Source organism: Bufo bufo, chromosome 3, assembly GCF_905171765.1.
Source record: "Bufo bufo chromosome 3, aBufBuf1.1, whole genome shotgun sequence".
Classification (NCBI taxonomy): domain Eukaryota; kingdom Metazoa; phylum Chordata; class Amphibia; order Anura; family Bufonidae; genus Bufo; species Bufo bufo.
The window spans coordinates 132,262,394-132,277,722 of NC_053391.1; the positions used below are offsets into that span (position 1 = coordinate 132,262,394).

General features: G+C 47.3%; 1 protein-coding gene across 1 annotated transcript in view; it reads right to left on the reverse strand.

Moving 5' to 3' along the window:
* Window positions 1–15,329, reverse strand: part of MKS1 (MKS transition zone complex subunit 1) — a 53,779-nt gene that overhangs the window by 23,800 nt on the left and 14,650 nt on the right. The window contains exons 6-10 of the mRNA XM_040423596.1: window positions 15,178–15,306; window positions 14,869–14,973; window positions 10,656–10,764; window positions 8,134–8,190; window positions 6,742–6,784 (exon numbers count right to left, since the gene is read on the reverse strand). Of these exons, the coding sequence (XP_040279530.1) occupies window positions 6,742–6,784; window positions 8,134–8,190; window positions 10,656–10,764; window positions 14,869–14,973; window positions 15,178–15,306 (443 nt within the window). The remainder of the gene's footprint in view (window positions 1–6,741; window positions 6,785–8,133; window positions 8,191–10,655; window positions 10,765–14,868; window positions 14,974–15,177; window positions 15,307–15,329) is intronic.

Sequence of the window (15,329 nt, forward strand, 5' to 3'; positions counted from 1 at the left end):
AATGAGGTCGGAGTACCACGCTCGGCGAGGACAGTCCGGGGCGATCAGGATCGTCCGGATGCCCTCCATCCTGATTCTGTGCAGAATCCGAGGCAGAAGAGGAAGGGCTGGGAAGACGTACAGGAGAGAAAAGCCGTCCCATGGCACCACAAGGGCGTTTACGTTGTATGCCTTGGGGTCTCTTGCGCAAGGGGAGAAGCAAGGGATCTTGTAATTGAGTCTGGACGCCATCAAGTCCACGTCTGGTTGGCCCCAACGGAGACAGAGCACCTCGAACACCTCGGATGAAGGGACCACTCCCTGGGTCCACCGTCGTCTGGCTGAGAAAATCGTCCAATTGTCCACTCCCGGGATGTAGACCGCTGAGATCACCGGAACGTGGGCTTCCGCCCACTGTAGAATCTTTGCATATACCTTCATCACTGTAAGGCTGCGGGTCCCTCCTTGGTGGTTGATATAAGCTACAGCCATGGCATTGTCCGACTGTACCCTGAGTGGACGGCCCTCCAGGAGAGGGGTCCAATGCCGAAGGGACAGATAAATGGCCTGGAGCTCCAAGATGTTGATGGGCAGTTTGGACTCCGATAGAGACCAAACGCCCTGGACTGTCTCGGTGGCAAAGACCCCGCCCAAACCTTGAAGGCTGGCGTCTGTGGTGGACTTCCCCACTTCCAGGTGCGATCCACCAGCTGAGTGCCAACCGTACCTGTCGAGACAGGTGAATACTCAGATCCAGGGAATCCGGGGATTTGTCCCAGGACGACAATATGGCACGTTGAAAAGACCGGGTGTGGAATTGTGCGAATGGAACTGCCTCGAAGGAGGCTACCATCGCACCCAGTATGCACATACAATTGCAAATTGACGGGCTTCGACGCTGGAGGAGCAGACAGACCGACCGCTGAGATCCAGCCTCTTGTCCGGGGGAGGCATAACAACGCCACGCCCAAATCCAATATAATGCTGAGGAATCTGATCTGTGTGGAGGGACGCAGGGAAGACTTCTGCAGGTTCACCAGCCAGCCGAAGCGAGAGAGCGTGTCCAAGGTGACCTGTAGACTTCCTTTGCACTGAGCGACTGTCAGAGCCTTGATCAGGATGTCGTCCAGATAAGGGAGCAGAGTAATGCCCCTGTATCGTAGAAGGGCTAGGAGGGGAGCGAGTACCTTCGTGAATACCCGCGAAGCTGTCGCCAAGCCGAAGGGCAGGGCGACAAACTGGTAATGGCACGACTGAATAGCGAAACAGAGAAAGCATTGGTGGGCGGCTGCGATAGGGATGTGCAAGTAGGCGTCCTGAATATCTATGGACGCTAGGAATTCCCCTTGAACCAACAAAGCAACCACGGAGCGAAAGGACTCCATTCTGAATCGTTGAACATGGAGAAACCGGTTTACCACCTTTAGATCTAGAACCGGGCGGACAGCGCCCTCTTTTTTGGGAACCACGAACAGATTTGAATAAAAACCCGCAAATAGTTCCTCCAGAGGAACCAGAGTTATCACACCCCGTGCGAGGAGGGATTAAACCGCCTGGAAGAATGCCGCAGCCCGAACTGGATCCCTGGGAAGTTGTGAAAGGAAAAAACGGTTGGGAAGGGTGGATGTAAACTCTATTTTGTAACCCGAGGTTACGACCTCGAGTGCCCATGCGTCCGAGATGTGAGCCTGCCATGTCTCCTGAAAAAGGAGGAGACGACCCACAAGGGCAGGGGTGCACCTTCATGCGGAAGACGCGGGCGCCAGGCCGGTTGGGGTTTAAAAGACGTTTTTTTCCGCTGGTCCTGTGTGGGAGGCCTGGCAGACATGTTACCCCGCCGGTCGGGTGCCAGAGAATCGGTGAAAGGACTAGGAACCGGGAAGCCGAAGCCCTAGGACAAAATGTACGCTTTTTTTTTGGCTGTGGAAGATGGGTGCTCTTTTCCACCCGTCGCTTCCGAAATGATTTTGTCTAGTCGGGTACCAAAGAGTCGGTACCTGGCAAAAGGAAGGCCCGAAAGTAATCGCTTAGAGGAGGAATCTGCCGCCCAAACTTTAAGCCACAGTTTTCAGCGGATAGATACCGTAAGGGCCGAGGAGCGCGCGACCATTGCCCCAGCGTCCAGGGCCGCCTCACAAAGATACTTCCCTGCCTGAGAGATTTGAACCGCCAAGAATTGGAGCTCAGCTGGGCGGAGATCCGCCGCCAAGTCCTGGTTCAAACGGAGGGCTCACTCAGAGACCGCCTTGGCCACCTAGGCATAAGCAAAAATGGGCCTTAGTGCTGAGCCACTGGCCGCAAAGACGGACAGCGAGAGACTCTATGCGACGGTCCACAGGGTCATGGAGAGAGGATCGGCTACCGGAATCGCCGTATTTTTCGCAAGGCGAGCAACCGGGGGATCCACCTTTGGAGGAGAGGACCATTTCGCCACACACTCAGTGGGAAAAGGATAGAGCAGGTCCAGCCGCTTTGGGACCAGAAAGCGCAGACCTGGCTGGCCCCATGCCTTGGAGACAACCAGAGAAGTCATTGTGCAAGAGGAAAGTCTTGGGGGCATGCTTTGAGCAAAAAAAAAGACACCCCCTGGTGGCTGGTGAAGGGAAGGTCGTCCTGCACCTGGAAAGTGTCACGGACGGCAGATACCAGGCTATCCACCATGGATGCAATTTGGGAAGACTGTGCCGGATCCACCTCAGAGTCCGAATCCGCAATCTCCCCCTCCAACATTGCGTCTCCCAGGAGGGAGGACGCCTGTGATTGGGAACCGGGAGGGGGAGGGGATGCTGAGGCATCAGAGGAAGAATGGTGTCCTGCTCTGCAACGCTTGCTAGGAGGCCTGCCCCTGGAGTGGACGCCCTGAGACGGTGCGGACTGCGCAGGTGGCGATTTATCAACCAAACGACCCATGAGAGAAAGGGTGGATTGGGATATCTTAGATAGGTCCTCCACTGCCCGGGACAGGGCCTGTGCCCAGTCTGGTTCCACACTGACAGATTCCAGCCCACATAAGTGCAGGACCAGAGGAGGGGGGCCGGGTTGGACATGCATGGGCGCATGGCATGCCGAGCACAGAGAGTCTGCCTGTCCACGAGGGAATTTTACCTTGCAAGTAGTGCATGCATAGTAGCTGGCCTGAGGGGAAGTACTGATTGGGTCAGACATGTGTGCTGCAATAGCGCTCAATGCTGGAGGTGGTAGCGATATTCCTACCAGAATGGCCGCCAAACCCAGGTCCTGTGTTCCCTGACCGAGAGCTGCAGAGATCCGCGGAAGGAGGGAATGTCCTGTCGCGGTGGGAAAACTAGCCCCGCCACCTTAGGACGCTGAGGAGCATGACTGGCGCGAAACCGAGCGCAGCACGCTACCGTCTAGCCACGCCCCCCTGCCATGTCTCGCAGTCTGCGGCGCATAGCTATCCCGACAAGACGGTCGGGAGTCCCAGAATAACGCATGCACCAGGGCCCAGCAGCGGGGGAGGAGAGGGCAGATAACGATGCGCTGGGACAGAAAAAACAGCGACCCCGGTGCCCACAATAGCGGAGTCGCCAGGCAGCTGGCCTCCAATTACGACCGGACCCACAAGTTAACCCCCGCATGCCAGCGGCGGCGTAATGGCGTCCGCCTCAGTAGTGGAATCGCTACCCCCTCCCGATGACCCCCCCGCGATGCCTGCTGTCCTAATCTGGGACCAGGCAGAGTGTTGAGAGTGGAGAGGAAGGTGTGGGAATGGGAGAGGGATATACTCACCTGCCTTCATCTGTGTTCTTCACCCTTCCATCATAATCCAGCAGGGCCACCTCTACAGTCACTGGCACACAAGTGGCAGGGGACTGGTGAGTGAAGGTCTTGGAGGACAGGTGGCCCTTGCGCTGGCAGGAAGCAGGGGAGCGAGGCAGCCCTGGTCCACCTTTTCTTCTTGGGGGAGGCAGGGCGGTGGTACAACCGACACTGGCCAGCCTCCCCAGGTAGACAGAGAGGCAATGCGACTGTTTCCCATCCAGATGTTAAATTGGAGAAAAAGAAAAAAAAAAAAAAGAAAAATCTAAGGAAGCCACCCTGCTAAGCAGGGAGGTCTGCCTCCTACGACACTAAGCTAAAAACTGATATGCTCTCTCCATGCTGGAGGGGGTATAGCTGGCAGAGGAGGAGCTAACAGTATTCAGCCTAGTGTCGCCTCCTAGTGGCAGCAAACAGCTATACCCACGGTCCTGTGTCCCCCAATGATACGAGCGAGAAAATGCAATTCTGCCACAGTTTTATGGGTTTTGTTTTTAAGGCGTTCACTATGAAGTAAAACTGACCGGTGGCCTTCATTAGGATTACAGTATGATTACAACGATACCACATTTATATAGTTTTCCTTGTGTTTTAATACTTAGGCTACTTTCACACTAGCGTTGTTTGAATCCGGCGTTCAATTCCGACACCGGAACTGCCCGCCGGATCCGAAAAAACGTGTGAAAACGGATTACATTTGAATCCTGATCAGGATTTTGATGACAATGAAAAAATGCATTGGAAAAAACGGATCCGCCATTTATGGACTTTAACTTTTTTTTTCACATTTTTCGGGTTTAACATGCAAAAGCCGGTTCCGGTTTGACTGAACACACGGCGCCGGATCCGGCGTTAATGCAAGTCAATGGGAAAAAGACTGGATCCGGCGTTCAGTCAAAGTGTTCAGGATTTTTGGCTGGAGTTAAAAATACAACATGCTACGGTTTTCTGAAAAGCCTGATTAGTCAAAAAGACTGAACTGAAGACATCCTGAACGGATTGCTCTCTATTCAGAATGCATTAGGATAAAACTGATCAGTTCTTTTCCGGATTTGAGCCCCTAGGACAGAACTCAGCGCCGGAAAAGAAAAACGCTAGTGTGAAAGTACCCTTATTTATTAATACTTGTTTAATATTCTGACCCTCATGACTTTTTTAATCTTATGTCTACGGAGCTGTGAGGGTTCATTTTTTGCGAGACAATCTGTACTTTTTATTATCACAATTTTGGAGTGTCTATGACACTAAATTTTTTGGGTAAGTGAAAGGAAACAGACATTTTCATTTTTTACGCCGTATAGTTTTATATTTTAAAGGGGTTCTGCACTTTGTTTAAACTGATGATCTATCCTCTGGATAAATCGGCAGTTTCTGATCGGCAGGGGTCCGACATCCGGGACCCCCGCCGATCAGCTGTTTAAGAAGGCAGCGGCGCTCCAGTAGCGCCGCGGCCTTCTCACTGTTTACCGCAGTCCCAGTGAAGTCACGACTAGTATCAACTGGCCTGGGGGGGCTAAGCTCTATTCAAGTGAACAGAGCTTAGCCCCGCCAAGGCCAGTGATATAAGTCGTGACATCACTTGGCCAGCGGTAAACAGTGAGAAGGAGCGCCGCTGCCTTCTCAAACAGCTGTTCGGCGGGGGATAGGTCATCAATACTCTACTCGTGGAAAACCCCTTTAACTGACAACACAACCACTTTAATGCCACATTAAAACAAAATCATAATAACCTGTTATTTAAGTTTATCTGTATAAGGGGTCATGCACACAAACGTATTTTTTTTCAGTGTCGTTGCGTTTTTTTTGTGGACCGTATACGGAACCATTCACTTCAATGGGTCCGTAAAAAAAACGGAAGTTACTCCGTGTGCATTCCGTATGTCCATATTTCTGTTCTGCAAAAAATTAGAACATGTCCTATTATTGTCCGTATTACGGACAAGGATAGTACAGTTCTATGAAGGGCCAGCTGTTCCGTTCTGCAAAATACGGAATGTCATCCGTATTTTTTGCAGATCCGTTTTTTTGTGGACTGCAAAATACATACGGTCGTGTGCATGAGCCCTAAGCCTAAGGGTACTTTCACACTTGCGTTGTTGGATGCCGGCAGGCAGTTCCGTCGCCGGAACTGCCTGCTGGATTCGGCAATCTGTATGCAAACGGATACCATTTGTAGATGGATCCGGATCTGTCTCACAAATGCATTGCAATACCGGATCCATCTCTCCGTTGTCATCTGGAAAAACGGATCCGGTATTTATCTTTTTCACACTTTTAAAGGTCTGCGCATGCGCAGACCGAAAACCGGATCAGTTTTGCCAGAACACTTAAGGCCGGATCATTAATGCATTTCAATGGAAAATAATGCCGGATCTGGCATTCCAGCAAGTTTTCTGGAATTTTGGACAGAGAAAATACCGCAGCATGGTGCGGTATTTTCTCCGTCCAAAAACCGTACAGTGACTGAACTGATGCATACTAATGCATACTGAACGGATTGCCCTCCATTCAGAATGCATTAGGATAAAACTGATCAGTTTTTTTCCGGTATTGAGCCCCTAGGACGGAACTCAATACCGGAAAAGTTTAACGCAAGTGTGAAAGTACCCTAATATCTTCTCTCAGCCCAATATCCAATAGCTCTTTCAAACATGTTCATTCCCTGTTTCTGTCTTATTCTCCCTTGTCTTTGCTCCTTCCCACCATAATCGATACATTAATTCCCTGTTTTTTGCCTTATGCTCTTAGATTTCTACTATACACACATCTAGCATTAAACACTGGTAGTCACTCAATGATTCAGTGACCACCTTTCTATACCCCACAGCAGTCTGATGTTAGCAAAATCTGTGTGATAACCACTTTGCATCAAATGTCCTCTGGTCATAAACTATGATAATAAATTGCCCAATATGTGTAAAATAAAGGTACAAGTAATGATTGCAATAATAATAATAATAAATCACAAAGTAATTCACTCACCGATCTCCCCATTGATAAATACTCGCAACGCTCCACTGGGCGGCTGTAAGAAAAGAGCTTATGTTACTTGTTTAATAATAAATTAAATATAATTACACTTTATTTTTTAAATAACACCATTGTAACATTTCAATAAATATTCCGACATATTTTAAAGGGGCAGTCCAACACTAAAAAATATTTAGCAGGGGTCTGGACAGCCTTATATTCACCTTGTCAGTGTCCCGATTCCAGTGCTGTGACTCCTGTCCCCCTGGGACTAGAAGTGGTGGTGTGCCAGATACATGAACATGACTTTTCATGCACAGATCACTGCTGAGGCCACTGATTGGATGCAGTGGTCACATACATGTATACGGTACATCACCACTTTCCGGTCCAGGTGGGCACTAAAAGTAAGAGGAATGGGAGCCACAGCAGTGGAACCAGGACGCTGTAAATAGATGTTTTTTTCTCTTTTTACATACTGACCTGCTTCCTGCTAAAAAAAAATTACAAAAAGAGTTGGAAATCCCTTAAAAAAAAAAAATAATTCAACTGAGCATCTGAAATATCAAAAAAACATTTTTCATTGCGTTTGTTCCCTGTAATTACAAAGTGAGGAGCTGAATGTAGATAACACTGCAGTGTGACTGACAGCACCGCACATTACATGCAATTCTATTAAACAAGGATGCCCTATATTAGTGATGGCTAACCTCCGGCACGCCAGCTGTGGTGAAACTACGACTCCCAGCATGCTCCATTCATTTCTATAGAGTTTTGAGAACAGCCAAGCAAGTGTACATATTGGGAGTGGTAGGTTTACCACAGCTGGAGTGCCGGAGGTTAGCCATCACAACAGCCCTATATGAACCTACATACAAGTTAAAGGCGTATTCCGGTTACCTAATCTATTTTTCAAAAATCCAGCTATATGCTGACTGTACTGTATCATCCCTAACCTGGTGTATTTCACATTCCAGTGGATCGCCTGCGCCTTTTTTTTCACTGTTCGCTCTTGCTGCAATCCTATTCCATTTTAGACTTTCATGGCTGCGGTGCCTGCTCACATGACCAGAAACGGTCCTGAAACTACAATTCCTATAATTCACTCCTGTGGTAGTGTGCGTTCATGAGTGCCTCTGCTCTATTTACTGGCTAGGAGAGCCGTGCGACACCCAAATCCCAGTAATTCATCTGCATCCCAGAGACTCATTCGGTTCTCGCTGTCAATGCGTGTGTCAGTTCACATCGCTGTGCAGAGATGCTCAACTGTAGCTTAACTTAGAATAACAGTGTATCGAGGACTTTGTTACATTGATAAGCACTCAAACATAATTTCAACTTCAAGTAAATGGAAAACCCCTTTAAACTGTTACATGTTAACACAATGGACACAGGATAACTTACCATTTCAAAATCTGAGCCCACCAGGTTGTTCAAGTATTCCTTATGCCGACTATACAGCTGTAAAGTAAATCATACACCAGAAAAGTAATTCATAAAACAAGGAACTGTTCAAGCACTAATCAAACGTTTCTTCTTCAAGTGACTTTTCAGAGTAAGAAGTCGTGTGTGTACAGGAGGAGTAGCACTATAGGTGACCATTAGATATATATCTGACCATTTACACTCTTCACAGCTAAAATCTGTGTATAGGCTCGCCGAGGGATGAGGTTAAATGCTGTCCACAGAAGTTTATGGAGTGAGCAGTGGGAGCTGCTGGACCGAGACAGAGGCAGAGAAACACACAGACACTACTGAAAGCTGTTATACATTTTTTATCTCGCTCCGGTGATGGATTCACAGCAGCACTGCCCAGAACTGCTGTATAAGGTCTTCTGTGTTGCTGCTGCTTCTGAGGACATGCTACAAAACGATGGGGTAGAAGGATTACCCTTTTCTGTATGAGTGCAGTGTGTGGGAGGCATCATAACAGCTAGACCACCCCACAAGCTCAGGGCGACTGACAATTACTGATGAAAATTGCAGAATACTAGTCATATATCAAGATGTTTCTTGTATTTGCATGTACTCAGGGGCGTAGCTAACGGCTCATGGGCCCTGGTGCAAGAGTTCAGCTTGGGCCCCCCTTCCCTCAGTGCGTTGTGTGTCTTCTTATGTGGCACAAGGGTCTTTAGGCCCCCTCAGGCTCCTGGGCCCGGTAGCGACTGCTACCTCTGCACCCCCTATAGCTACGCCCATGCATGTACTGTTGATTTATAAAAAGTTTTTTAAAACGTACAGTGAAAGTTCAGAGAAGAGAAAATACAAGATGACCAAAGAATATTTCTGCACCAAAAGCATTATGAAATGAATAGTGTAAAAAATCCTAAAGAAAGAAAACTTCTTGTTTGATGAGAACTGTTTGCAGGATCTGATTTCTTGGAAAGAGGGTGTTACTAAGAACAGCCAAACCTTTGCACATTTCAAAGTGTAGACAAAACACAACTGCTACTGTCCTTCTCCCCCGTAAATCACAACCCTACATACAATATCAAGAAAGTGTGATTCAAATTCAGCAGATACACTGCCAAAAGGCATAAAGTAGCGCATAAAGGATAGGTGATGTGACAGAAATAGCCCCAAAAGGTACTGTAAACTGTACACTAAAATCTTGACTAGTACAAGTCCATTACCTGATCGCAGTGTTCACACCTTATGGAGTGTATCTGTTGAAATGTAATCACGCTTTCTTGATACTGATATTTTATGTAGGAGGGTGTTTTATGGGGAAAGGAGCGCAGCGGCAATTGTGTTTTGTCTCAAGTTTATTATCAGTGCTTTGTGATAGGGATCGCACGCCTATAGCTGCATTCTCCTTGGCACTATAGTACTGGGTGTCTTTTCTACATAATTGTATCTTTTCACTATGAGATATTCAGCAAATGAACAATAATTATGAATTCTAATTTGCAGAAATATGTCATATCTACGGCTACTTTCACACTCGCGTTTGGTGCGGATCCGTCTTTTATCTGCAAAGACGGATCCGCAGCGATAATGCAAACGCTTGTGTCCGTTCATAACTTATTCATAAAAAAAAAAAAAGTCTAAGTCAAAACGGATCCGTCTTGACTTACATTGAAAGTCAATGGGGGATGGATCCGTTTTCAATTGCACCATATTGTGTCAGTGAAAAACTGATCCGTCCCCATTGACGTACATTGTAAGTCAGAACGGATCCGTTTGGCTCCGCATCGTCAGACGGTCACTAAAACACTGCAAGCTGCGTTTTAGTGACCGTCTAAAAAATGCAACGGAGACCAAACGCAGCCAAATTGATGCATTCTGAACGGATCCTTATCCATTCAGAATGCATTGGGGCTGAACTGATCCGTTTTGGGCCGCTTGTGAGAGCCCTGAAACGGATCTCACAAGCAAATCCAGAAACGCCAGTGTGAAAGTAGCCCAAGTTTGTTCCTTGTAGAGTGTTAATATGGAGGCATCTCTACACATTTACCGTACTGACATACACTGCCTTGCAACCCCCACCGATTGACAGAATTGGCTGTAGTAATCCTTTGAGTCTTGTAATTGGAGTCGTTGTTGGGGTGTGCTATGAGTTGCAAGGAGGCTGGATAAACCTTACAGTGACCCTGAATATCCATGTTGATATACAATACACATACAAGAGGTAGTATGCAGATAAATCTATAAAACCGTATGTTGAATACCCACAATCTTAGATTTAAAGCAGGCAAATTTTGCAAACAATTTGCATCAAAATCTGTCCATTTTTTTCTGTCCTGTGTGGACTTACCCCTAAACCTAGACAATATATTGGCCTCAAAATGTCCAAGAGCAAGAGCCTTAATGCCCACAGTAAGAAGGCCGAGTTTTTTTTTTATTGGTTTTAATAAATGAATGCTACCTTAGTTACATTTAAATATCTCCCCAAGTGCGCTAGTCAACCTTTGACATTCACTCACATCTTTGTAGAGAATCTGTTCCCGCTCCTGCTCTTCTGGTTGGACTGACTCAGAGACATGGTGTAGGGTGTACCTCCATAGTTCACGCTTGTGACTCTCCACCTCCAGCCTAAAGACAAGGAAAAGGCACTTAGTAGGTGTGAAAAAGAGGCCCACAAGTACTCTGCCACATCTATACAATAAAGAAGCAATCCCCTCCCTGCACAGCCTGCAAACAGTGGAGCGAGAATAAAGATGGAGTGCATAGAATAAAGTTACACCATGTCCAAATTCACTTTTGATAGAATTTATTACTCCTTTAATATGCAAGTCGGACACTTTTATTTTATTTTATAAAGCAAATTGGGAACATCGAAAAACATTAATATAGATAAATTAGATCCAAGATGAGCCACCAGGAGTGGACAGAGAACAAAAAAAAACACCTTCACATCATGTACTATAGGGGACTCACTATCATTTCAAGTTCCTGTCAGTAAACTTAGGCTACTTTCACACTTGCGTTAGGAGCGGATCCGTCTGGTGTCTGCACAGACGGATCCGCTCCTATAATGCAAACGCTTGCATCCATTCAGAACGGATCCGTCTGCATAACTGTTTATTTCAGATCTGATTTTTCACTTCGAAAAACTCAGATCCGACAGTATATTCTAAACACAGAAGCGTTCCCATGGTGATGGGGACGCTTCAAGTTAGAATATACTGAGAACTGTGTACATGACAGATGCTGCCAGGCAGCAGGGGGCAGCCCCCCCCCCCCCTCCTGTATTTAACTTATTGGTGGCCAGTGCGGCCCCCCCTCCCTCCCCAGTATTAATTGTAACCAGTGCGGCCCCCTCCCTCTATATTCATCGGTGGCCAGTGCGGATTCCCAGTATTAAATATGACCAGTGCAAGCCTCCCCCTCCCTCCCTCCCCAGTATTAAATATGACCAGTGCGGCCTCCCCCTCCCTCTATATTCATTGGTGGCCAGTGCGGATTCCAAGTATTGTGACCAGTGCGGCCTCCCCTCTCCCCCCCCCCTAATTAAAATCACCCCCCCATCATTGGTGGCAGCGGAGAGTACCGATCGGAGTCCCAGTTTAATAGCTGGGGCTCCGATCGGTTACCATGGCAGCCAAGACGCTATTGCAGTTTTGGCTGCCATGGTTACTTAGCAATAAATAGAAGCATTATACTTACCTGCGAGCTGCGATGTCTGTGACCGGCCGGGAGCTCCTCCTACTGGTAAGTGAAAGGTCTGTGCGGCGCATTGCCTATAGCACAGACCTGTCACTTACCAGTAGGAGGAGCTCTCGGTCAGACACAGACATCGCAGCTCGCAGGTAAGTATAATGCTTCTATTTATTGCTAAGTAACCATGGCAGCCAAGACTGCAATAGCGTCTTGGCTGCCATGGTAACCGATCGGAGCCCCAGCGAAACTGGGACTCCGACCGGTACTCTCCGCTGCCACCAATGATGGGGGGAGGGGGTGATTTTAATTGGGGGGGGGGGGGGGAAGAGGGGAGGCCGCACTGGTCACAATACTTGGAATCCGCACTGGCCACCAATGAATATAGAGGGAGGGGGAGGCCGCACTGGTCATATTTAATACTGGGGATCCGCACTGGCCACCGATGAATATAGAGGGAGGGGGGCCGCACTGGTTACAATTAATACTGGGGAGGGAGGGGGGGCCGCACTGGCCACTAATAAGTTAAATACAGGAGGGAGGGGGTCTGCCCCCTGCTGCCTGGCAGCATCTGCCAGGCAGCAGGGGGCAGTCATGTACACAGTTCTCAGTATATTCTAACTTGAAGCGTCCCCATCACTATGGGAACGCCTCTGTGTTAGAATATACTGTCGGATCTGAGTTTCACGATGTAACTCAAATCCGATGGTATATTCTAACATAGAGGCGTTCCCATGGTGATGGGGACGCTTCAAGTTAAAATATACCATCGGATTGGAGAAAACTCCGATCTGATGGTATATTAATAGGGACTCCTGACTTTACATTGAAAGTCAATGGGGGACGGATCCGTTTGAAATTGCACCATATTGTGTCAACGTCAAACGGATCCGTGCCCATTGACTTGCATTGTAAGTCTGGACGGATCCGTTTGGCTCCGCACGGCCAGGCGGACACGAAAACACTGCAAGCTGCGTTCGGGTGTCCGCCTGTGAGCGGAGCGGAGGTAAAAAGGTGCCAAACTGATGCATTCTGAGCGGATCCGCATCCACTCAGAATACATTGGGGCAGTACGGATCCGTTCGGGGCCGCTTGTGAGAGCCTTCAAACGGAGCTCACAAGCGGAGCCCCGAACGCTAGTGTGAAAGTAGCCTTACTCCATCTAAATTATTAAACCAAAATTTCCAAATGGTGAACCAATCACCAGCCCTGTTATTACATCTAAAAAGTCTAAACTCCAGTAACATAAAATTTGAGACAGACCTCTCCCAAGCGTGAGCTGCAGGAAAACTTGATGATAACCAGAGTTTAGCAATAGCATAGTGCGCCACAAATAATTTATATGCTCTTGCAAATTGAATAGGACTCGATAAAAACTGATTTAGATCCCCCGGGATAGAATGCCATGGATCTGAGGGGATACTAACCCCACATCTACCATAGATATTCTTAAGAAACTGGTGGCAATATCTAAAAAAGCTTTGGAAAACCCCACACAAGAAGGGTCGATCTGCTCCTACAGAAGCACATCCCGGGCACTGGTCAGAATCTCTGAACTGAACACGACAGAGAAATGTGGCTAATAATATAGTTTATATATCATCTTAAATGGAGTTAATCCATGGTTAGAATAGTAAAAATATCTGCAGTATAAGGTTTTGGAAGTCACTGAAGTCAACATGGACCGCATCCATATTGTGCGGATCCGTAAAAGGTGCATCGGGCCTAAGGAGGCTGATAGAACCTCTGCCATTCTTACGGGTCCAGAAAAACAATATCCCGGGATGCAAAATGGAATTCGGATGGATCCACCTTCAGAAGCGTTGAATACAGCTAAGATATGAAGCTATTATCAAGAGGAATTTTGACTATAAACAAATAAGCATAATATACAGTAGCTGAATATAACAAAAACTGTGGGATTCTGTTCAAAGGGGTTGTCTCACTTCAGCAAATGGCATTTATCATGTAGAGAAAGTTAATACAAGACACTTACTAATGTATTGTGCATATTGCCTCCTTTGATGGCTTGATCTATTTTTCCATCACATTATATACTTCTCGTTTCCATGGTTACGACCACCCTGCAATCCATGGTCACGACCACCCTGCAATCCATGGTCATGCTTGTGCACAAGATAGAAAAAAAGCACAGACCTCTCTGGTGGCCAGAACCATAGGAGCGCACATAGGCCAGCGGGATAACAGGGTGGTCGTAACCATGGAAACAAGAAGTGCATAATGTGATGGAAGAATGAGTCTAGTCAGCAAAGTAGGCCATATGGACAATCACAATACATTAGTAAGTGCCTTGTATTAACTTTCGCTACATGATAAAGGCCATTTGCTAAAGCGAGACAACCCCTTTAAACCCTCAAAGGAAATTAAATTGCCTTCCCTGAACAACTGTGAAATCAATGTCACACGTCAGACTTAGGCTGCATTCACACGTCCGTGGAACACGGACCGCGAGATACCGGACTGGCATCCGGCTTAGTGCAGGAGCGCACGGCGTCATTGGTTGCTATGACGCCGTGCGCTTCCTGCTGCCGCCGCTGTACAGTGATACACTGGTATAGCTCATACATTACTGTACAGCGGCAGGAAGCGCACAGCGTCATAGCAACCAATGACGCCGTGCGCTCCTGCACTAAGCCGGATGCCAGTCCGGTATCTCATGGTCCGTGTTCCACGGACGTGTGAATGCAGCCTTATAGGGGCACTTTTATTAAAACCGGCGTTTTAGTTGTCGGTCTTAATAAGCCCCTGCGCTGGCGGTGGATCCGCCAAAGTTATGCAGAGGCGACAGTTCCTTGCTATCTTACATTTAGAGCATTTTCTACGCCTAAACTAGGCGTACAAAATGATGAATCAAACCCCGTACACCCACGCCCTGCCGTGAACGGGGAAGAAGTTGCAGATTCTGCTGCAACATGGCGTGCGACAGAATCTACGCCACAAAAGTGGTGTACATCTGTTTGTAAATGACCCCCATAGTGTTACATTTGATATACATGTTTGTTTCTGCACCTTCGTTACCTGTATGAGCCTTTAGTGCCAGTGACATCAGGTTTTAGGGTGATGACTCCATTACTGTCTACACGTATGGTACAAAGAACATGTTCATTCTCCTTCAGTCCTAATCTGTAAAGTGAGCAGAAGGCTATGACGGCACAGCAGGAAACACATTCGTACTTCTGGATTAAATGCTGAAAACAATTAGGATGTTCTCAGTAAAAGTTCATAGAGATTTCTCTAACCCTCCGATTGTTGCCAATTTCTAATCCAACCAATTCTACCGTAGCGGTGAATATACAAGTTTACCATTGAAATGGTAGGTGAACTCACTTTCCACTTGGTCCCAAATCTGCCATGATGTACATCGTCTGCACGGGTGTATTAATGATGTGACTATTCTTTATGAACTCCTCTGATGGTTTCCATGTGATAAGACGATTGCGGATCCCAACTCCATCCCTTTAAAATAAAATAGTCAAAAC